Source organism: Centropristis striata, chromosome 2 (genome assembly GCF_030273125.1).
Source record: "Centropristis striata isolate RG_2023a ecotype Rhode Island chromosome 2, C.striata_1.0, whole genome shotgun sequence".
Classification (NCBI taxonomy): domain Eukaryota; kingdom Metazoa; phylum Chordata; class Actinopteri; order Perciformes; family Serranidae; genus Centropristis; species Centropristis striata.
In genome coordinates, this window is record NC_081518.1 from 12,469,183 (window position 1) to 12,492,080 (window position 22,898).

At 36.5% G+C, this 22,898-nt stretch overlaps 5 protein-coding genes across 6 annotated transcripts in view; all 5 read right to left on the reverse strand.

The window, feature by feature from the left end:
• Positions 1-351: 351 nt before the first annotated feature.
• LOC131988079 (cytochrome b-245 light chain) lies at positions 352-3,209 on the reverse strand. Its single transcript, XM_059353090.1, has 6 exons — positions 3,008-3,209; positions 2,695-2,764; positions 1,999-2,073; positions 1,794-1,877; positions 1,606-1,687; positions 352-1,174 (listed from the first exon to the last, which is right to left on the reverse strand). Exons 1-6 carry the CDS (start codon positions 3,063-3,065, stop codon positions 989-991), a joined length of 555 nt encoding a protein of 184 aa, XP_059209073.1. The 5' UTR covers positions 3,066-3,209; the 3' UTR covers positions 352-988.
• A 973-nt stretch (positions 3,210-4,182) lies between these two features.
• On the reverse strand, positions 4,183-10,892 carry mvda (mevalonate (diphospho) decarboxylase a). Its single transcript, XM_059352473.1, has 10 exons — positions 10,708-10,892; positions 10,453-10,523; positions 8,688-8,802; positions 7,474-7,620; positions 6,792-6,991; positions 6,518-6,592; positions 6,163-6,381; positions 5,458-5,573; positions 5,122-5,230; positions 4,183-4,675 (listed from the first exon to the last, which is right to left on the reverse strand). Exons 1-10 carry the CDS (start codon positions 10,781-10,783, stop codon positions 4,598-4,600), a joined length of 1,206 nt encoding a protein of 401 aa, XP_059208456.1. The 5' UTR covers positions 10,784-10,892; the 3' UTR covers positions 4,183-4,597.
• Positions 10,893-12,123: 1,231 nt separating this feature from the next.
• Positions 12,124-16,030, reverse strand: pdcd5 (programmed cell death 5). The gene is made up of 6 exons (XM_059352498.1): positions 15,823-16,030; positions 15,116-15,159; positions 14,720-14,781; positions 12,972-13,063; positions 12,806-12,877; positions 12,124-12,722 (listed from the first exon to the last, which is right to left on the reverse strand). Exons 1-6 carry the CDS (start codon positions 15,886-15,888, stop codon positions 12,675-12,677), a joined length of 384 nt encoding a protein of 127 aa, XP_059208481.1. The 5' UTR covers positions 15,889-16,030; the 3' UTR covers positions 12,124-12,674.
• Positions 16,031-17,203: 1,173 nt separating this feature from the next.
• LOC131989946 (5-hydroxyisourate hydrolase-like) lies at positions 17,204-18,913 on the reverse strand. Its single transcript, XM_059355331.1, has 4 exons — positions 18,704-18,913; positions 18,059-18,195; positions 17,793-17,928; positions 17,204-17,620 (listed from the first exon to the last, which is right to left on the reverse strand). Exons 1-4 carry the CDS (start codon positions 18,755-18,757, stop codon positions 17,531-17,533), a joined length of 417 nt encoding a protein of 138 aa, XP_059211314.1. The 5' UTR covers positions 18,758-18,913; the 3' UTR covers positions 17,204-17,530.
• A 2,140-nt stretch (positions 18,914-21,053) lies between these two features.
• Positions 21,054-22,898, reverse strand: part of LOC131993679 (neuronal acetylcholine receptor subunit alpha-7-like) — a 32,298-nt gene continuing 30,453 nt past the window's right edge. For both annotated transcript variants that reach the window (XM_059359675.1, XM_059359682.1), the window contains exon 10: positions 21,054-22,299. In XM_059359675.1, the coding sequence (XP_059215658.1) occupies positions 21,757-22,299 (543 nt within the window). In that variant the 3' untranslated portion in view covers positions 21,054-21,756. The remainder of the gene's footprint in view (positions 22,300-22,898) is intronic.

A 22,898-nucleotide genomic window follows, 5' to 3' on the forward strand; every position in this document is an offset into this window, starting at 1 on the left:
AAGTATCATTGCACCTCTGTGGTATCCAAACAGACTACAGCTGCTTCACAGGTCAGCTGTGGGCGACAAAGAGTGAACCTGAAGACAAGACAATAGAAATGACACAAACATGCAGAACTTGTCTGACAACTAACCAGATGTATTAATAAACTAAAATGAACAACTCACAAAGGATGGCAACGTGACAAACAATGAGTGACAAGAAACACTCAATATGCAAGAGGGAAATTCTGATGTAATGAAATTCAGTGTTTTTGCGTAAGGGGGAAGTTGCAAAAGTCATTACTTAAAATAATCCCCCAAAGGAAACTTGAGTAGACATGTGAAAGTACAGACTCGGACAGACCATGATTCAGGTTCTCGAGGGATTTATTTACAAGACACCAAAGTACAGGCAGAAAATAATAGTTAATGTCTAATATCAGTCTGAGACAGCTAAAAACCCAAAATGTTCATTTATTCCATGCAAGCAGTGCTATGTAGCTCTCCAGTATGCGATAATTTGACTTCAAGAAATAAATGAAAGAGTGCAAGTTCATAAAACAATATATTGTCAGGCCTATGCACAGCAACACAATACAGTGGATACAAAACGGAATAAAATAAACAGTATGGTGGTTTAAACAGAAAACAGGTTTTGATTTGCACTTTTATGACAGCATAATAAAAAAAAAACAGAAAACAATCTTTTTACTTGACAACCTTTGTGTTTGGTTGCCACTTAGCAGCTGTAGCATTTACATCTATCGTCTTTGGCTGTGGTTTGTTCAAAAGTTAAATTCTTCATTTGAATTCTAAACATTTGTCTTCAAGATATTTCTCAGGTCATGCAGACTGAGGTAAGGAGACGTGGACCCAACATGCAGTCCAGTCACATGTTTCACTTAACTTCAGAAAACTATGAATTTTTCCAGAATCACCGAATCTGGTGGCGTCCCACTGTGATCTCAGGCGGGGTGGGGAAACAGAGGATGGGAACATGGACTGGTTAGTCGCCAACAGGGATTGGGTTGTCATAGGCTGCTCCCTCCAGGTCGTCGACCCGTTTCCTGCGCGTGTCCGGAGGGGGTCTTGGTGGGGGATTTTGAGGAGGTTCCTTCACACTTTGTGGTGGCTTTCGGGTCACCTCCTTCCTCGGAAGAATGGGTTCCCAGTGTTCACCTCGGATGGCTGCCTAGAAACCAAGAAGATAACAAAGAGTACAAGTCAATAATGGTTGACTGTAGTAAGATCAAGTTAAGCATGGAAACTATTGTTCAAACCCCAGCAACTATAATGTAGGAATACAAAACACTGGCCCTTATCATGTACACTAAAAGCTGTATGCATCATTAAAATTAGGTAAACGGTGCAGCCTAGAAAGCTTTATAACTTTGGCTGCCACAGTTAGTAAGAATTCAGGCACGTCCGTGACAGCTCAGATTTCATAACTGCAGAGCCATGTCTCAAGAGAGGTACCAGTAATGAAACAATCTCTTCCTTGTTTCCATTTCCTTGTTTCCGTCACCTGGCCACTTCCTGCCTCATATTACAGCTTTAGTTCACGACATTTGACCTGCCATAACAGCAGCAATAACATTCACGTGGTGAAAGCTGCTAACTTACCGCAAGGTAGATGAGGCTGGCTATGCCGAGGCAGACGCATCCGAGGACAGTAGCCAGCATAAAGCCTCCAGGTACACACAGTCTATGAAAGAGAGAGAGATGACCTTTAAAGACAATAGACTCTAGCTGAGAGATAAACTGTGAATGAGAGGAATGCTGTCTAGCAAAGTGAAGTCTGATGAACTCACGCTGCATGTAAAAAGGCTCTGACATAATAGTTTCTTGTCAACGGCCCAAAGGATTTCACACACACGGTGAGACAATACTGGCCCCTGAGGGAGAACAAGACACAGGAATGAAGAAGAATGAATGGCAATCATCACAGAAAGTGTTCTATGGAGTACAGTCTCCATGTTGTAACTAACTAAAATATATGAAAAAGAAATCACTTACGTTCTCTCCACACTTGTGCCCTTGGTTCTTTTGCTTCTGGGATACTCAAGTAGACACACGAACGCCCCAGCAGCACTATCTATCTGTCAAGGCTGTTTCATCTCACATGGTTCAGTAATTCACACAATAACTACGATAAGACATCAAAGTAAATTTGAATGAACATCTGTGACTGTGTGCAGGTTCAGCAGGTGTTGAAGATGATAGATGGACTGATATATGCAGAAAATGTAAAGAATGCCAGATGAAAAAAAACTTCTACTTCTAGCATTGTGTATTCACCAATAAAAAAACAAAAGATTCACATGTGATAAAAATATAAGCAGCCACACTTGAAACATATTACATAAAGGTTCAACTGAATATACAAGGAAAGCTTTGAATGATAGCTTGCCAAAAGTATATACCATTAGTGGCTTTAACTTCCCCAAACCACACCTGTACTTTTAGGCTTGCGATTGTTGAATTTCTTTACAGCAATTGTACTTAAAGGCTGTCATATAAAGGCTGAACAACAAGTATTTTGCTACAATTTTATTCTGCACAGACTTCAGTTTTGCTAAAGAAACGTCACTCATGACAGTAAATATCTAAAGTGGGACCACTGAACTGCATAGTGAACATTGTCAGGAAACTTGAGTTTCACTTCTTTAGATTAAACTCATCATTCTGGTTTATGCAAAGTTTAAAGGATACACAGCATAAGCAGCAAACTGCCAGCCTCTGAACTGACCAGCCACCCCCACCACGCCTCCAGTGAGGAGAACTGAAAGAAGGAAGCAGAAAGATTAAAAATCAAAACTTATGACAAACAATATATAATAATGACTCCACTGAAAGAGACAAGCTTATGTTAAATTGAACTTAACTTTGAAACACTTAATTTTTAATAATTTTCTTATTAAAACCTTGCAGGCTTGAACCAGTGTACAAGGCTTAAAATGCAAAATTTAGTTGATCACACAAATATTTCTATGAAAAAAAGATAATTAAAAGTTTTTCTACTCACTGAGTCCCGAAGCCAGAGCCTGCTCATTGGCCCACATCGCCCACTCTATTTTCCCCATCGAGTTGACTTTATCAGCTCCTCCGAAAACTGCGGGGACTCACCAGAGACTCACAGCTCTGATTGTTTCTACAAGGAAGAAAGTGTATTTACGAGATGCGAGGTGTGTTAACGTGCAGACTGAAAGACAAGGCGTAACCAATCGCCATTTCAGACGTCATTTCCGAACAGTGCAGGACTAAAGTGGGAGGGGCGGAGCTAAACAATCCAACTCACCAGACAGGTAAAGTAAAATATTAAACCAGCTAATGAACAGTTGTGGAAGTTGTAGAAGTAGCAGTAGAACTTGTGTAAAAGTACTAATGCCATACTATGAAATTACTCCACTGAAAGTAAAAGTCCTGCATTCAAAACTTACTGAAGAAAAAAGTACAAACGTATCAGCACCAAATTTAACTTAAAAGTAAAAGTAGTCAATAGGCAGAATGAACCCACTCAGATTGTTATATATATTCCAAATATATTATTGTATTATTTTTGAAACATTTATGAAAGCAGTATTTTAGTATTGTCCAGGTAGGGCTAATTGCAACCTACTTAATATACTGTTATGTGGTTAAATTTATAAACATGCATAAATTGATCATATTTTTCATGTTAAATCTTGACCTGATAGTAACTAAAGCTAAATGTAGTGTAGAGTAAAAAGTAATTTCTATAGTATTTGCCTCTAAAATGTAGTGAAGTAAAAAATATTACATTAGATGGAAATACTCAAGTAAAGTACAAGTACCTCAAAATTTACCTAAGCAAAGTAGTTGAATAAATGTACTTAGTTACATTCCACCAAAACCAACTAATGTAGTACGTAAAAAGCTTGTAAATCTTGCTAATTGCTGTCCGTTTAAAGCAGATTATTGTTTATAATGTTTAAAAACATATCTCTTCAAAGACATCTGATTTTTGCCATAGAGGATAAAGGAATTATATTTTTATAGTTGACTTGGGGGATTTTTTTTAAAGAACATTTTTAGTCCTTGCTGAGCTACATATGTCAGTCTGAACATTTCAGAATGAATGTTATAAACATGTTTTTTGTTTTGCCTTTTCTTTTGCACCCGTCTCTTACAGAAAACAAAACTGGATCTGGAACCAGAAAAAGACACAGCAAGAAACAATTATATTGACTAAAATATATTTATTTAGTATTACACAGGAAAATTGACAAAATTTAAGTACCGGTATGTGCTGAAGGTCTGAAATTATGTTCTCATAACATGAAAATGAAAACATCCCTAAAGTGACTATAATTATAACACCCTCTTTAAACACATACATACATATGTAAATGTAAAGCCTCATAAGCACAAGCATGTGCTCAGATCGGACAGAGATCTGTAGACAGAGAAATGAGCAATAAAGAGATAGCAGTACAGTTTGATACATTTACGCATCCACAACAGTAAGAAAGGTGTCTGGTGTTGGTGTGATTTGTAAAAACCTAGTTACTTCTGTCTAATGCCAATTCCATTTAACGCTCAATTGACTTCCTTATTGCTTATTGGAACTTTTTCCATTTAGGGCTGAAGGCCATCACACAGTTTCCTTAGGCAACCCATCTGATCCAAGTAGATGCTGAGTTAGATCCTCCACACGAGGGCCTGGTCCAGCCTTAAACACAGAACAAGAAAAGATCACGCCACTTCCTCATACCACAGAAATAAGTGTCTAGGTCTTAAAATGTAAAAATGCAATTTAAAAGCTTGTGCTAATAAAGTCTGGCGGTCAAAAGTTGGATTAACTGTTTAGTGTAACATCAGGAAAGTATATCACAATTTAAACTGAATTAGTGCAACACAGTGTTACGAAAGAGAATGCTTAAAGGAAATGGGGACATGAATTTGAAACCTGTCTCGCAATCTGACAATTGATATATCTGCTCTTTCTACTGTATATTGTGCAGCTTTAAGCAAACACATCAAGACTTATGGATCAAAAGCAGATCAAATTGATATTAATTTACTTTTTATTTATTTTGTTATTATTCATTTATTATTAAAGTAGACTGATAAAACACCTGAGCTACATTGTGATTACACCTGTGGGTATGTGTGTACCTTGGTACTAATAATGTAGCTTAATCCCTTTGGCATGGGCTCTAGACCAATGGCCTGTTTCAGCTCCTCAGCAAGAGCAGCACTGTTAACTGGAAGACCTTTAATAAACCTGCAGAGAAGGAAGAAACATTCAATGACTCATTTCAGAGACTGGAAGCAAACACACCTTAAAAAACAACATCGTAAAACTGCTAAATTGGAGCCCAAAACCCCATCTATCATTGTGTAATAATGCAAATGAATTCTATTTGAGATAAATTAATGAGTTTGCAATACATGTTGTAACATTTTGCAGAGGACTGTAAAGCTAAGTAAGTCTGGTAACTGTGAACTCACTGTCCCCCGTTGGTCTCTGGGGGGAAGAAATGCTGAACGGCCTGAACAAACTCAGGAACATGCTGCTGCAGAGTGAAGATCACAGCGTTGGGTCCTGCATCAAATGTGTAGGCCAACTAAAGAGGAACAAGCAGACTGTGACCGTCATATAAAGAAAACCCCACAAGTTTCACATCTTCATTACAATATGTCAGAAATCCAGCTGCATGAACAGAGGCAAATTTCTAACACAAGTATGTATATGCACAGTTCATTTTTCACCTCCTTGTGTACTCCTTTTTTATTACTTTTATGCTCCTTTATAACACCTTTATTGGATTTTGTTTTTATTTCCGGAAGCACTTCGTAAATTTGTTTAATTGTATCATTATTATTATTATTATTATATCATTATTATAAGACTTACACGCTGCCAGCCAAAGGGTCTAAATAGCTTTTGAAGAAAGAGTGCAACTTACCACGTACACACATAACTGAGCCATTTCACAATTTCCTTACCTTCAAAGCCACCATGTTTCCATTCAAAGAGCTATCTTAATCCACCACAGTTTGAACACATTTGATTTGCTTTCTTTTGTTGTCAGAGTTGTTTTTGTTTGCTATTTAAAAAAAGTGTAACTAAAAGGAAGTCCAACATTATACAGAGAACAACTATATCGATATTTTTCTGCCTTTTCTCAGAAACAGAAGTCTCATGTTGCTTACCCTTGTCTCCCCGTAGTGTCTGTTATACCGATGCACCAAATTGATGACCTGATGAGACACACTGTTGAGGTAGAATATAGGAGGATATGTGTCAAGGCAGGTCGCATGGAACTGGTTACTGTCCTTCATGGTTAGTTCAGCAAATGCAGCAAAGTCCTTTTTTCGCACCGCTTCAGTCATCTCTACCATGCGGCCTGGGACGACTGACTCGGCTCGGTGCTTCACACAGAAAAGACCGACATTAGACCCTCTTATGAGTAACAATAAGATAACTTCAACAGTATAATTGTCCACTTTTTAACAGTATTGACATTAATGTCAGTACACTGTTAATTAATGTAAGTGTATAAAGTACCTTTAAGAGACGACTTGTTTGTACGCTGGTTTGCATCCCAGAGGTGCTCCCAATTGGCTTCCTGTCAGCACTGGCCTGCGAAAAAAGTGCATTAATTACACCTGATATCAATTTTTACGATTTTAAAGTAAAGTGTGCATTTTGTGCTCTGCTTGTTCTACATGTTGTGCAAGATATTGTCATTTATATTCGGAAATTATAGTATGTGGAAATAGAGCACATAACTGACAGAAATTATTCTTTCAGTCTATCTCAAACACACAAACTGACATACCACAAGTACAAGGATTCTGAGCTCAGGCCAATGAGTCTCTGGCTCCACCTGCTGGGCTAGACTGTCCTTGCCATCGTCTTTCTGTCCCATGATCCACTGGACAAACCCTCCATACATACTGCGGCATGCGCTGCCCGAACCTTGCCGAGCAATTCCCGACAACTCCCCCTCCACGCCAAACACCCGGGCCAGAGTGTAAACTGCAATGCAATGACGAAAGAGTGGGTAAAATGGAAATGCATCAAATATGAGATAGACATGGCATATTGAAGAATTTTTTTAAATTTTTTTTTATTGGATCTCCATTAGCACCAGCACATTAGCATAGCTATTCTTCCTGGAGTCCAAACATTAAATCAAATTGTCCATTGTCTGAGATCATCAACAAAAACAAAAACAACAACCGTCAGTACAGTCACAACACATAGACAATCACAAAAGCTAACAAACATGAATCACAAGACATGATGCAACACTTGTACTGTAAAATTAAGAGTCCATACACAACATACAAACACCATAACATAACATACAAACAGATACCAAAAAATAAATAAAAATAGATAGAGGAAGAATGTAGAACACACAGGCAACAAAATATGATGTGAACTGTTCTTATTATAAGCACCTGTTGAGCTTTAAAGAAAATTAGTACTATGGTGTCATTAGTGCACACTCTCACCGAGACAAGCGAATCCAGCAGCTGAGGAGGCAAGCCCGGCAGCAGTGGGGAAGTTGTTAACAGAACAGATGTGGACTTTGTGAGACAAACCAGCTGAATCCATAGCAGGGTCCCCATCATTACGCCTCTTCCTTGCTAGTCTTCGAACTAAACACAAAACACAGAAAAATGAACATGATGGTTTTCTCTCTCTCTGCGTTTTTGTCCTCTTTGTGCTTTTAACCCTTGTGTAATGTTCATATTGTTGTTACTCAGCCAGCGTTTGTGGGTCTGATGGACCCGTTGCATTTTGTGGCTTTTAATGCCTCACAATCAAACACTTTTATGTTAAAATACTGAACAGATGTTTACCTTATCCCAATTACAAGCAGTATAAACAATATATATGGTTAATATTTGCCCTTTACCTTTGTTAGGTCACATTTATAACTTATTATTTAAAACATAATAAAGAAAATCAATTAAAATCAAGATATGAGTGGAAACACATTTACAAGTGAAGCAAGGTTTTTCAAAACTACTGACTTTTATTTCTTTGAACTTGAAATTTAACCGATTCAGGTGCACAACACAAGCTGAACACATGAACACAGAGTAAACATATCTGTCAAGACAACACATCAGCCCCATTGAACACATGGCCTTTAGCCACTAGCCTGTACAACACATGAGGGGCAGAGCTTTACTGTGTGTGTGTTGCAGATATACTTTTTGCACTTGATGCATGTATATTGTGTTTTGCTGTCCATCTTGGGTCCTTGTGTGGGAACTGCTTCTTTTGTGTTTCTGCACCTGCGGTTCCCACACAAGGTTGCAACATTGTTTGTCAACACTGTCTGCTCTCATTTTCTCGCACATTTGACCCTCTGATGTTCTGTGTACCTACACTCTGTCCTCCTCCTGTCTAGGCCTGCTGTGTGTGTGTGCGTGTGTGGGTGCGTGTGTGTGGTAAACAGAACATCAATTTCCACACTTCTATTAGCCCCGGGTCCAGTGGACCCGGACATCTTATATGTAATAGAAATGTGTAGGGGGGGTGTATGGTGTGTGGTCATTAAATATGTATTCTGATATATGTTCTTCACAGAAAATGAGCCAAAGTCAGTGAGTCTCAGTTTGAAAAATTAATTTTTCTTTTAATAAAAAATGAAAACGGGTCCCACAGACCCGAACACCACACAGGGGTTAAGAGGAAAAAAAACAGGCAGACTCACTCTCTCTCAGACAGGACTGTAGTCTTGCATGGGTTATGTCCTCCTCTTTGCCATTGAGCCATATGCGATCTTCCTGAAATGATCTGCTGGTTGCAACTGTGGTGGTTGTTTTTAACTAAATAGAAGACGGGAGACACAGCAGATCCATATCAATTGTAGCCGTCTTATCAATAATAATAAACCAAAATCAAAAGCTTTAGCCTCAAGATCATCCAGGCACAAAGGCAAGGTCAATATTTTCCATAATCAAAATCATGCATTTATACTATACTATCTTGCAATGTTTCCATTATAACCTTTTACAGTCTTTATGTCACACAAATGTGGATACCATATTCTAACAGCAGCTCTGCTACAAAGTTTCAGTAACACTTTACAATAACCATCTAAGTGATGTTTATAGATGGTTTATAAACCAATTATTATTAACCATTTACAAAATTCTATACATATTTAATCTTTAAATGGTTTCAAGCAATTTCTTAAAGGTATAAGAATAATTTTGAAATCATTTACATACTTAATATGGTGTTAAAAATGTTATAATGAGTGTAAAGCTATTAATAAACTAATAATTATGTTTGTTTATGGTTAAGTAATCTATTTGGCATTTATAAATTATAGTTCAACCGTATTACATTTTCTATTCACCATTCTAAATGGCCAATATATGGTTTATAAATGATGATTAAACATTAATAAACTATCTGTTTACCATTTATAAATGGCCTATTTACCATCTATAAATGATGGTTATTGTAAAGTGTTACCAAAGTTTCCACTACAGAGTTTTCCAAGACCCAGGTTACAATGCATGAAATAGTGTCTATTTCATGACTGACCACCCAAATTGAAACTACCAGTTAACACAAGCATGCTGTAAGATGCATAAATGGAATAGCCTTCTTCTACACTTTTATTTGTGGAGTAGTGCTGTGTAGTGGCAAAAATCATACAGGAGTTAGAATTCAATATTGTAATTGCAAAATCAAAATCAAATTTCATTAAAACTGACATAGTATGAAGAACACACCACTATATGTATAAAAAATAAATAAATCTGAAGATAGATTACAATGCCTTTTCTATCTAAGTAGTCCAAAAAACAAGTGGAAAAACTTCTTTAAGCTCTAACGCTCCACATATGTGGTTCACCCTACTCAGCAACATTAGACTTGCAAGCTCTGTTGACTTAAAAAAAAAAAAAAACTTACTTACTTAACTACTTATTTAGGCAAGTATTTAGCTTATGTAGTTTGTTTTTGATGTTTTTTCTATTTAAATTTTACTACTTTACTACTTTTACTACTACCTTTCAATTATATGTTTTACTCTTTCTATATTTAATTAATGTTTTAATCTTGTTTTTATTTAATTATTTTGTTAATTATAGTTTTGTTTTAATGCCATACTGTGAAGCACTTTAAGATGATTTTTTTTGTATGATAGATGCTATACAAATAGTTCTTCTTCTTATCATTATTAATATCTTGTGTAGGGGCTTTAAACAAAATTAACCGTTGTCTGCCACAATCTCTGCATGTTAACTGTTAGTTTAAAGCTTTTTGAGAATACAGTATCACGAAACATAATATTGAAGTGTATTGATATTTTTCTTTTTAACCCCCTAGTGTTTATATGAGGGCAAGGAAACTGTGGCAGCTTGGGACAGGTGCAGCAGCACTTTGGAAAGCTAGACAGTTCCCTGCAAACACAGGATTCATAGTCTGACTGATGACAATGCTGCTTGCTTCAATAACATTACCTGGTCTTGATGCAATGTGACGCTCAATGATGAGTTGATGGGTAGAATCAAATCTTCATTTCTCTTCCCCCCTGAAAAGTAAGTTTAGTACAAGGTGCATAACTGAATACAATGAAACAATATAAATATGCTCGACAGCACATCCACTCTTTCGTGCTGATAATTCACTGAGACATGATTCACAAGAAACACGTGTAAATGTTAAGTTTGGATCTTGCAAACCTACTACACAGGATAAATCGAGAAGTAACTTACAGTATTTGATGACAGCTATATTAACAGGAGCAGTGCATGTGACCATGTTTGGCTTGTCCATACTGTCCCCGGGCATAGCTGTAAATGTAAAACCGATGTTTGTACTGATAAAAGTATACCTGAACACTTTGAAATACACTCAACCAGGCGCCTTTCGTGTTTAGCAGTCGCAGTTAAGCTAACACCGACTGTACAACCTTACTATAGCTTTGCTTCAAAGCGACTCGTGATTGGCTGGTGTTGAACATGTGGTTAACATTGCGACCAATCAGCGTGAAGCCCTTTTGATGAAACAGTCGGATTAGCCAATCAGAGATCATCTGACCACGGTCGTGCGAAAATGGGGCAAGGGCAGGGACCATCCCACACCTGGCTCAGTTTATTTACTTAATGACGAATTAAATTCATATAAATGAGAAAAAAAAAGCCAAGGAAAAAATCACTATGAAATCTTTAAAAAAATTTTTACTGTAAATATGGTAATTTTATATCAAATTCTGTTGTAAGATACAGTGCTTTTATATTTTAATTATAGATCTAATGTTAGTTGTTTTTATTTTTAATCAATTCAGATTTTATATAAAATATTCAGTGTGATGTGTAATGTTGCAGTAAAGTACTTTTTAAAAGGTAATTATTTACCTTTTATTTTGTACTACTTCATATCTAGACTGCATTTCAGAGAGAAAGTGTATACATATTTGATGACCTTATCAACTATGCATTGCTATATACTAAATTAAGCAGTATGTCTGTACGTTCAATACTTTAAGTACATGTTGCAGATAACACAGCAATTTTACACTTTTGTAAATTATGGATCTGAAAATTCCTTACACCAATGGTGGTCTCTCCTCTTCCGCTTGGCAATGCAGGAACACAACATGCAAATAAATGTTTTCTAAAATGAATGCTGCCTGTAAAGCTATGTTAAATTGACTTAACTTAACCAAGGCAATGCAGCAACAGTTATAATAAAAGTATTTTTCTTTGAGTAATTCTGCTTTACTAGATGTTCATTGTGGAATAAAGCTTGCTTATTACCTTTAGTGTTATTCGACTTGATACAGAACATTTCTTACAGATAAAAAAAAATAAAATCACATTCCTCCTTTACACTTTTATTTTAAAAGTAGTTGGATACACTTGGCGATCTTTTATTTCTTGAGATTGTTGATTCAGCTGAAACAGAAAATCATCCATAAAGAAACTAACTTTTTCTATGGTGACGAGGATATTGAGTGATGATACTACAAAGTTTTTCTATTCTTGCGTCAAGAATTGTAACAACCCCGACTAATGTGTGCCTGGACCCAAGGAACATGGTCTGTGTAAAACAAATAGAAACCTTTTTAAAAGGATTGGACTCTTAATATAACTGATCATTTAAGAAATGGTTCACTAGAAAAACAAACATTTGAATTTAAGGCTTTTTTTATTTTTATGTAAACTTTTAAGATACATGGGAACAAAAAGAAAAGTATCCAAGTGCAACATCCAAAGCTAATGGGATGTTGGCCTGGAATCAAGAACAATGTATTGTATGTTCACAGAACCGTCTGAATAAAATGCATCAGCAGCAGCGCATTATTCCTAGCTTCTTGTGATTAAAGAACAGAAGTCATATATGGTGAAATTAAAGAAAATAACAACTGAGAGGGACGAGGAGTCAAACAGTGCCATGATGTGTGAGGGGTACAACACACGCAGAACAAATTTATGGCCACTTGACTGAAAAGAGATCACGCCTCTTATTTTTGTCACTGTGTGTATTTTATCCCCCAGCCACTTATGCCACAGCGTCAACTCCACTTTGTTCTTCCCTCTTGGTATGAAAGTTTCCAGAGACACACAGAAACTAGTGTGGCTTCCCAGGATTCAGCTCACAGGTCAAAGATAGTATCAAAGTCCCAGCAAAGCGTATCCTCTCTCAATTTCTTGGCATGTTCCAGGGTTCTTGTTTGAAGTTAGTAATCATCCTCATCATCTGAATCCATCACCCTCCGCCTGTTGAACTGACATACAGAGCATAAATGATGTAAGATGGACAAGAAACTGATAATGAATCAGACATAGGTGATATTTCAGTGGAACTTACTTTGACAGTTGTTTTCTTGTCTGTTTGCTGACTGACTTTTTCTAGAATCTCGATCAGGCCCGACTCCGAAATCTCACAAAAGAGAAAACTCATTCTTTACACTGCTGGCACAATGAAGAATATCAACATAATCAGTGCTTCATGCATCAGAAGGTCATGTTCTTACCTTTCCTGCCAACTTCCCAAAACGAGCCATTTGAATGAGATAGTTTTCAACTGCATTGGCCTTCTCCGGCTTCACCAAAGCAAGATTGCTCACTGGAAAAACATAATTATTTTACCACTCTGTGTTCAAATAAGAGTTGCATTTTTAGGTGTAAATCTCAGCCTATTCATCACACAATACAGTTTCAGTAGAGACCTGGACATTTCTTTCAAAACCCAGTGAGAGGTGTCTTCCAGAAATCCTGTAGGACACCTTTATTAGAGTCAACAGAAATCTTTCATTAGATGTGTTACAAATTTTGTTATGATTCTTTTCTCCAACATTCATAATGCTGGCATGCCGGCGGTGACTTGCTGATATACAGTACAGGCCAAAAGTTTGGACACGCCTTCTCATTCAATGTGTTTCCTTTATTTTCATGACTATTGACATTGTGATTCATCAAAACTATCAATGAACACATGTGGAATTATGTACTTAACAAAAAAGTGTGAAATCACTGAAAACATGTCTTATATTCTAGTAAGGAAAGGGTGGTTACTTTGAGGAATCTAAAATACAAGACATGTTTTCAGTTATTTCACACTTTTTTTGTTAACTACATAATTCCATATGTGTTCATTCATAGTTTTGATGCATTCAGTGAGAATCTACAATTTAAATAGTCATGAAAATAAAGAAAAACACATTGAATGAGTAGGTGTGTGTCGAAACTTTTGCCCTGTACTGTACAAAGGCAATTTTACTGCTCAGAACAGTATTACAAATGTGTATCCTCATCATCAAGCACTTACTTTTTTCAATAATTGACTGATGGCTGATGTTCATTTAGCTATTTCTTGTTTTTCTTTATTATTTATTTAAATGGTTAGTAGCTGCCCCCCCTGACGCTCTGGCCTGGCCTCGCCCCCCCCACTGCGACGTATGTTGTTGTTGTGGTTGTCACTGTCATGACGCGTTGGTTTATATTGGGTTAATATTACCATTTAAAAATTTTTTTTTTATTTATTTAATTAGTTATTTTATTTATTCTTGTTTATTTGTTTTCTCTCATTGGCGCTTCTTGCTTTGTTTGCCTATTTATTTTCATTGTGTGATACATATAAATGAGCCATGTTATATATTTTTATAAATATTTCGTAGCATCTGCCCCTCATCCACATACACACACGCACACACACACACACGCACACATACACCTGTGATGCCTCTGTGCAAATCGTTTGTCATTCATGTTTTTCTTTGTTTTTGTTTGCGCTATACGTCTACCGCCTCTACTTGTGGTCCACATGATGTAGTGTATTTGTCTCTCATGTCACCTGTTTGTTACGTCATTTCACCAATAAAAAAAAAATAAAATAAAAATAAAAATAAATAAATGGTTAATAGCTGAATACTACTGAAAATACAGTACTATTCAGCCATTCATTTTTTTTTTCAGTTTTCATCTCTAGAATCGTTTGACAATGTAATAAATATTATAATGTATAATTGTGTAAAATATTATTTAATAAATGTATTTGCTTGTATTTGTTCTGTGTACCTTTACATAGTCACATCAGTGCAAAATACACGTAAAACGTTAATTTACATTCAAGCTCAACAATTCACGATATGGGCTGCCAATCGGTGAACTTTTCCCCTATAATATCAGCATCGGCCTCAGAAATCACATGTCGGTCGGGGTCTAATTATTCCCATAGGAATCCCTTTATGTAGGTAAACAACAAATGTGAGAGCACACTTACATCTGGCACGGGCAGACTGGTCGAGGACTTGAGCCAATATAGAGTTCCTCATATCTGTATCTCTGCAAATAGAAAGTAACAACACATTAGCACTACCTACTACTGTTTGGATCTAGCACAAAGAACAGTAATAGGAAAACAAGAAGACAAATGTATTGAACTGGCAGGGCATCAGAACACTGGCTTGGTCCCACAACTACCCTGACAGGTTTAATATTTTAAGTACAAGCACTGTAAAATTCACTGTGACTCCGTAAGAGTAATCAGCTCTTTCACTGCACAAGTTCTTTAATATAAGGCCTATGTATGCGAGTACTAAAAACTGTACTGGAATTAAGTAGAATTGAGTCACTACAATGTCTATGTGTATGCTTTAAATTGATTAACATAGCTTACCTCTGTTTGGCCTCCTCTGCTTGCTGCTGGTTATTTGAACCATCCTGGAAGAACATGTGAAACATCACATATTAGTTGTATTCATGCATGTATCTAACTGTAGGACTAGACAGTCAAAGGATTTCATATCAACCAAATATTCTCTTAAAATTTGATAATGACCTCACAATCTAGTCTTAGATCAATTAGAATTGATTTATTCCTTTGTTGGTTTGTTTATTTTCTTTTTTACACGGTGCATGTTCGAAATAAAGATTTCAGTCAACCAATAAACAAAGAACTGCCTTTACCTATTTGTTAAGAAATATTTATGTTGTGAAACTGTCATGTTAACAGATCATCTAAAAACCACTCAACTCAAACTAAACTCGCCATACTAGAGTATACTTGTGAATTTGGCCAAAAACACTATAAATAGATACATTTTTCATAACTCGTTGTTCAGTGTTAACCCTGTCACTGTCAATGGGGTGTGATGTAAAGCGAGCCGATGATGGTTATTGTGACTTATCTAGCTAACAGAATTTAGTTAGTTGCACTTTATTTACATTTAGCACATCTCTCATGAATGGGCTATGTATATTACTTGAGTGACAGTTAAATTAGTAGAGTTGTGGCGGCTGGTTTAGCACCACTAGCTAGCAGTGAGCTCAGCATCTCCTTATAAGGCGGCCGCAAACACGCTTCGGTTCATGTTTGGTCCTTACCCCGTGCTTTGCTTGTAGCTCCGCCATTCTCTGCCGCCTAATTGCATCTAATTCGTCGTCTGCCATGGTTTACAATAGTAAAACTGGACCGAGAAGACTGAAAAGTGATCGGGTAACGTAATAAAATGTACCCTAAACTGGCATCAGAGGCAAGGCCCTACTTAGTTCAGGCGAGTGAAATGAACATCGAAAAAATCAATCGAAGGATCGGGTAGAGCAATCGAGCCCAGAGTAAGGATCGCATAATAAAAACGAGTTGTGCGCAAAATAAACCAAAATAATATATTAATAATGAAAAATACTGTATTATTTAAAATATTACACATACATACAAATATTAATATTGGAAGTTGAAATCTATAAATTAATAAAATGGGCCGAAACATTTTTACGGTATTATTCGATCCTTAATGGTCTTGAGTGGTAAATTACGGTGAATTCTATGTAAAAAATACAAAAAATACACATCATATTGCTGAATGAAAAATCAAGGCAACTTTCTGTTATCTCGCAGCAAAACTAGATTTAATGTTGGGGGGGGGGGTTAAATCAGATATAGCCCATATATACGTTTAAATGCAGGTATTTCCTCACATTATCAGTATTTTTAAAGAAATAATCTGTAAAATATCCTTAACTAACTAAGTTTTACCGTTTTTTTAGATTATTGTTAATTTATCTTTTTGACATTTTGAGCTATGATTTTGAGAGTACTCATACAGACAGATTGACAGTTTTTATAGACTTTTAGAACAGTGGTCATAAAATACACTTTATTTAATGTTTTATTTTAATAATACAAAACTTGAATATTAATCATTCATTTATACAGAGTGAGTTTTTAGGTTCTGAAAAAAATGACTACAGCAGCTGATTCACATGCATGTTGACAAAAGAAAAAATAAGATGACAGGAAAAATTATTTATTATGTCATCTTAGGTCAATTAGGCTATAGGGTTGCAAGTTGTATTGTGATTATTCCTTATTCCTTGAGTATCTAATACATTAGCATGTCTGACTTGACAGATTATGTCAAAGCATTTAATTTGAAATCTGAGGCAAAATGCTCTATAAAAGCAAAGGTCAGTTTTTTATTTATTTATTTTATGAGAGTCAGAATGATTCTGTTGTTTTTGCTCTGCTAACAATAGTGATGTCAGTTAGAGTTGGATAGGTCAAAGCCATGAAGTATTAAATCATCCATCTTTGCTCACTAGATCTTAGCCTTTAAGTACAGATTATGAACTCCTGTTTAAAATACAAAAATGACAAAATGCATTTGTTATCATATATAACTTATATATATAAGTTATTGGTATTAGCTGAAAAAAAATCCATACTGTGCATTCCCAGTTCATCAAATCAAGTCAATCAAATCAATCAAATCAAAATTGCTTTATTTATCCCCAATGGGAGATTCAGTTAGTCTGGTAGAATCTCTTGAAGAATGTCATTGTATGTTGCAATAACTGTTTAAAATGGGTGTGTAGTCTAATAATTACCTTACAAGTAATATGCTTCTTTTATTGCAGAAAAAGGAATATTAGTTATAACATATTAATCAAATTGAAGAATCACTCAAAAGGAGATACCAAAGGTGTAACAGTTCAGCTGGTGCTGAGACAAAGTTGTTCCTCCCTGTGGTGTGGCGGTGTAGCTGACAGTTGAACAGATGGAGGGAGCCTCAGGAGCTTCATCACTTGACCTCTAGCTCCCTCTATATGTACTATAAGAGAACCGACTCAGGAGCAGAGGGACATGGTACTTTTGGCCCGGGTCATTTATAGTGAAGACAATCTGCAACAAAACACCAAACATGAAAGAGATTAACATTTTTAAATCAGGATAAAAATTCACTAATCTCGTAACAAAAATATGGTGACACTACAAGCAAGTAAAGCAGCATTACACCTAGGAATAGAAGCTGAGGATGTTAACGTGACACACAACATTTTAGGCTTTTCTTCACCTCAACATATGGGTAGAAGCAGGTCTCTCCAATACTCTCCCAGTACTGAGCTGTCTCAAAACGCATTCTATACACACCAGGAGTAAACATTTGTTTTGTAATGAGTCCTGGGCAACGTCCATCAGCATTAGTCGTCCTGTTGAGACAGAGTATGATTGGAGAGCATGAGTGAAAATATACATCACCAGTAATTTTTTGAGATTTTCCCATAATTAAACTTCGTTGCTATGAGTGTATTATTAGGGGTGTTCTCCTCAGCTTTTTACCCAGCGGTTATCAAACTCCAGGCATCAGTGGAGGGGCCTTGTCGATAGAGACTGAGGGCCATGTTGGAGCCAGGGACACCCATCCCAGTGTTCAGCACATGGGTGGTCAGGGGACTAGGGCTTGCCATTTCTGTGATCTACACAACCGGGAGGTAAGACATTAAGTAGATCTGCCTTGCAAGAAATCACATTAACCTCTTAAAACCCACCTGCTTGGTAGGGTTAGGGGCAGGGGAAGGGTTAAAAAATATCAAAGCTTAAAACTGCAGAATTGTAGGACCAAATTGCAAGCACAAGACTTCATTTAAAAGGTAACATCTTCTAGTTTGTGCAAATGTCCTACTTTAAACTTTAAATGTCCTACTTTAAACTTTACGACTAAAATTACATAGGTTGAAACAAACAATAAGTTTTATAGTCTACACTTAAGCCTATCCCCATCTCTCCTGCAATTTGAAACAATGGAAAAAAAAACCCTTGCAAATTGAAATTCATGTATAAATCCATAGTAAACCAAATAGGAACCTTAGAAATAATATTTTACCTTCCAATGTAAAAACAAACCGAAAACAAACACACACAGTACAATACATCATATTGAGTATATATGACTTCACATATCTGTTTTGCAAGTTGTGTGCTTACCTTATTTCCAGGCAAAATATGACCCTTGAGTTGCTGCAGCCTGTGTGCACTCATGTGCACTGATGAATACAATCCTAGCAGAGGCCAGCAATTTAACCCCCCCACAAAAAACAATTGTATGGTTTATTAAGAAGAATCAGATGTTTGTCACATTTTCCTCATGCAGTTCTGCACACTGAGCCTATTCAGCACGACATTCAGTGCACATATGTTTATCCTTTTGTCAATAAATGACTGGTTGTGCAAGAGTGCTTTGGTTTCAGCCCTTTGAACCCAATGGAGAATCAAAAAGGACTGCTCAGAGGCTGGGGACATGCAAACAAATACAATTAACCTGTTAAACCCTAGCCTCTTTATATCTCTTCAACTACAAGGTCTATTTGAATAATCAATGTATCATAATAAATGGGACACTCGTGATATTTATTTTATTATTATATTGGTTGTTGTTGTGTAAGTATAATTGAATTGAGTTAGAATCGTTGATCTGACTTTGGCATGACTAATTATCTTGTCCTGTGTAAAGACTATATTTATGAGGCAGCTTGTTAAAATCACAGATAATGGTATCAACAAAATATGATACGCTTACAAAAATTGTTGATGAATTGTTGAATTGATGTATTATTGTAGACAAAAAAATACTCAATAGTTTATAGAAAGTCCAAACTACACATAAATGCATCTGTTTTAATCCAATAACACATTACAGAATAACTTCCAGGGGCTGTTTTCCTGCAATATATGTACTTCTGAATACATTTAATTAAAATTACTTGTGATCGGGCAAGTTATAAAAGCTGGAGATTATCTTCCTAGATGTCTTGTGTCAATCATAAGATTCCTTCTTAAAGTTTCAACAACCACAGAAGTTGTTCAACTTATCCTTGGAATTGTTTTTTTTTTCATTTATAGAATGGGGAAAGTGATGTGCAAGCTAGTTCCCTTAAAAATTGATTTGTTGTCTCAAGGCTATATTTTCTGACTCTGGTTGGAACAACTTTCTTGTTCATTCTCTCTTGCAAGATCAGATAGGGGCAATCTGATGACTCATTGTCCTCCGAATACAGAAGTTTTACTTCTGTGTTTTATCCACCCAGAGTTATTTTTTGGGGGGTTTGCTAGATGGATGTCAAAAAGCCAGCCGTATCAGTGCATCTCTTTTTTTTTGTTTCAGAAAGCAAAGGTCAAGGTTATCATTTGTAGAACAAATCGAAAAACTCAGATGGAGCAGCGGTATAATTATATTAGTATACAAAATACCGTTATATTCAGCAAGAACACATTTGGATATGCTGTCCTCATTTCAAATAGAAAAAATACATTTATTTATGAAACGTCACAGTACAGCAAAAACAACATAAATGTGAATTAGCGGAAAAGAAAAGCCGACTTTTTGACCTCACAGTAAATATTTTATTATCATAAAATGTTATACTAAAAATAAGCAAGAGGAAATAAGTAAAATCAACACTAATTTGTATTAATAAAAATGCAATTTACAACTTCACACAACTGTTTTGGATATACGAGTTATGAGTACTCATGTGATACAACAATACATTTCAATACAGGATATTGTAATTGTTAGGTTTTGTATAAGGAGAAGATTTTAGTGAGAATAGATGCATCATAATGAATAATACACACGTAACATCACATGACAAACCACAGTTGCATTCTTCGTTGGTGAGCAGACGACACCATTTAAACAACGTTCCAGAGTATTTTTCATTTTATACTAGTATAAGAGGATGACATTTAAATGTTGTCTTTTAATATGCCATCAGGCTTTATAATATAAAAAGCCAAATCTGGTCATTTTACACGACCACAATGTGACCATATATTTTGCCTGAAGTTCTGAATTTAACTTCTTTCAAGTTTGGTTAAATATTTAGTGATATACAAGTCCCATATAGCAGACTTTAAGGGGAATTCTTTCATTTTTCAACCTCAACTGTATTTTACCATACTTTTGTGTCTAAATAACTAACAGGAATATATTTTTGAAACTGGTCCAGTATTGAGAGAGAGCGCTGCAGCCGGCAGCCATGAAGCAGACTAAAATGTTAATGCATGGGGCAATTATATACCATCAATGTGTATCCACTTTAAGTGTTTGTTCTGCCACTGGCTCAAATTGTTATTGTAAGTGTGTTCAAAAAGGCCCACCTAAAAATCTGTTTAAATGTATGTGATATAAAGAACATTTGGTAACGCTTTATATTAAGGTCCTTGTAATAACCATTAATTAACAAGTAATAAGGCCCTTGTAAGTCCTTACAAGATGCTTATTAACATTATTGTGTGTTTATAAGCTTATATAAGTGTTAATAATGGCATTACAAACACCCATGACCCACCCATTATGTCTTTGCCATGCCTTTATTAATCTTATTTTGTTTGCTTATTGATATTAAAATATACTTTATTGCTCATCTATGATAAGTTAACTATAAGTTAACTATGCTTTTTGCAACTACCGGATCTAAAGCGAGAACAATGCCTTATTACTTGTTAATTAATGGTTATTAAGGACCTTATTATAAAGCGTTACCGAACATTTTTACAGCTATACCTTGCTGTCAGACAGCCCTTAATGATGGAGAACTGAAGCTGTTCCATCTCTGCTCTCTTCAAATCCACCAGCCTCTATTGACAAAAATGGCCATTTCACCTCACAGATCACAAGAGTTGCAGGCCTCCCGCTGCCTAAATCTGTTTGTTAGTTTGTTAGTTTTGCTGGTTACAAAGCCAAAACATCAAAGTTACACAACAACTCAAACAAACTAATTGGTCAGCTCAGCAGCGGACCAGACTCCCCGTATTTGTCAAAGCAGTCTGGTGCCTTTGAAGGTACTGTGTTGCTACACTCTCTCTTGATACTGTAGCAAAAAATGTTGTCCCCAAATCACTTAGACACAAAAACATTAGGAAACACAATTTCCCCTTTAACTATATCCAAATTAGCGCACCATGAGTTTACAAATTACTATTATGTGATAAGAGAGATTGGTATCAGCTTTTATTTCTGTTTCCTGATGAAGTCCTTAATTGAAAAAGTCTTTGGAAATGGCATCAACGAAGTTGGGTGCTGACATGAGGATCCCGATGGTGCAGAGGATAGTGAAGAGTGAGAAAGCCATGAGACAAAGCCGGTCGATGACAGACGCAGCAAATTTCCACTCGTTGCACACAGACTCGTCCTCGTCTTGGTCACGGAAGCGTTTGGCGATATAGCGCACCTCATCCAGGATCTTGGCCAGCTCCGGTTCCACTCCGCCCGCTGAGGAGCTCGGACCTGCAGGGAGGAGAATCTCATCCTCACCTGTTCGTGCAACCAGCCGTCCACAGAGAACGCCGGAGTCAGGAGAGGTGGCGACTGTGGAGTAGGGGATGCTCTCCAGGGTACGGACGCCAACATAGAGCATGTTGCCGTTGGTGGATTGGGAAGCTGAGGCGCTGGCGTTGAGCTCCATGCTGGTCAGGCTGTTCCGTGGAGCTTTGTTATGGCAGGCTGGACGCACTTTGTCCTCACCAGGCCGCTTCATGCGCAGGAACCAGGCACACCAATTCAGCAGGAACACACGGGTCTTTAGGATCAAACAGAAATTAATTAGAAATAAAAAAAATAGGCTGGAGGTACCACAACTTTTACAGAAGCCAAATTAGCTCAACATTTCAGAGAGATCCTCCACTTGTTAGCTTCACTTTTCCTAAAACTGTCCAATCACAACAACGGCTTGATTGTTAATCAACATATCTGAGAGGCTGAAATCAACATTTTATGCTATTTTTGCATTAAAATGTATTTTTAATGATTGATAGATTATCAAAGTGGTTGGCTATTAGTTTTCTGACGAATGACTAATCGATTACTCAAGTAATCTGAGCAGCTCTAATCACAATAAAAAGCTGATTTTACCCCAGAAAACACAAGTTTCTGATTGGTATCTTGGTATATTGGTCAACAATTTATGTACAAAAGATTTAATCATTTCACTGCAGATGATATATGTCTTTTGACCTTTACATTATGTTATTATATCAGGAGACCATCTGAAAGGAAGACACATTAGACAGTCTGTTTTTATATTGCCCAATTGGCTACCTAAAAGGGGTGAAAAGTCTTTTACAGACTTCACCTCAGCACCTCAGACACAGAAAGTTAATAAATCTGTTGCCATTTTCT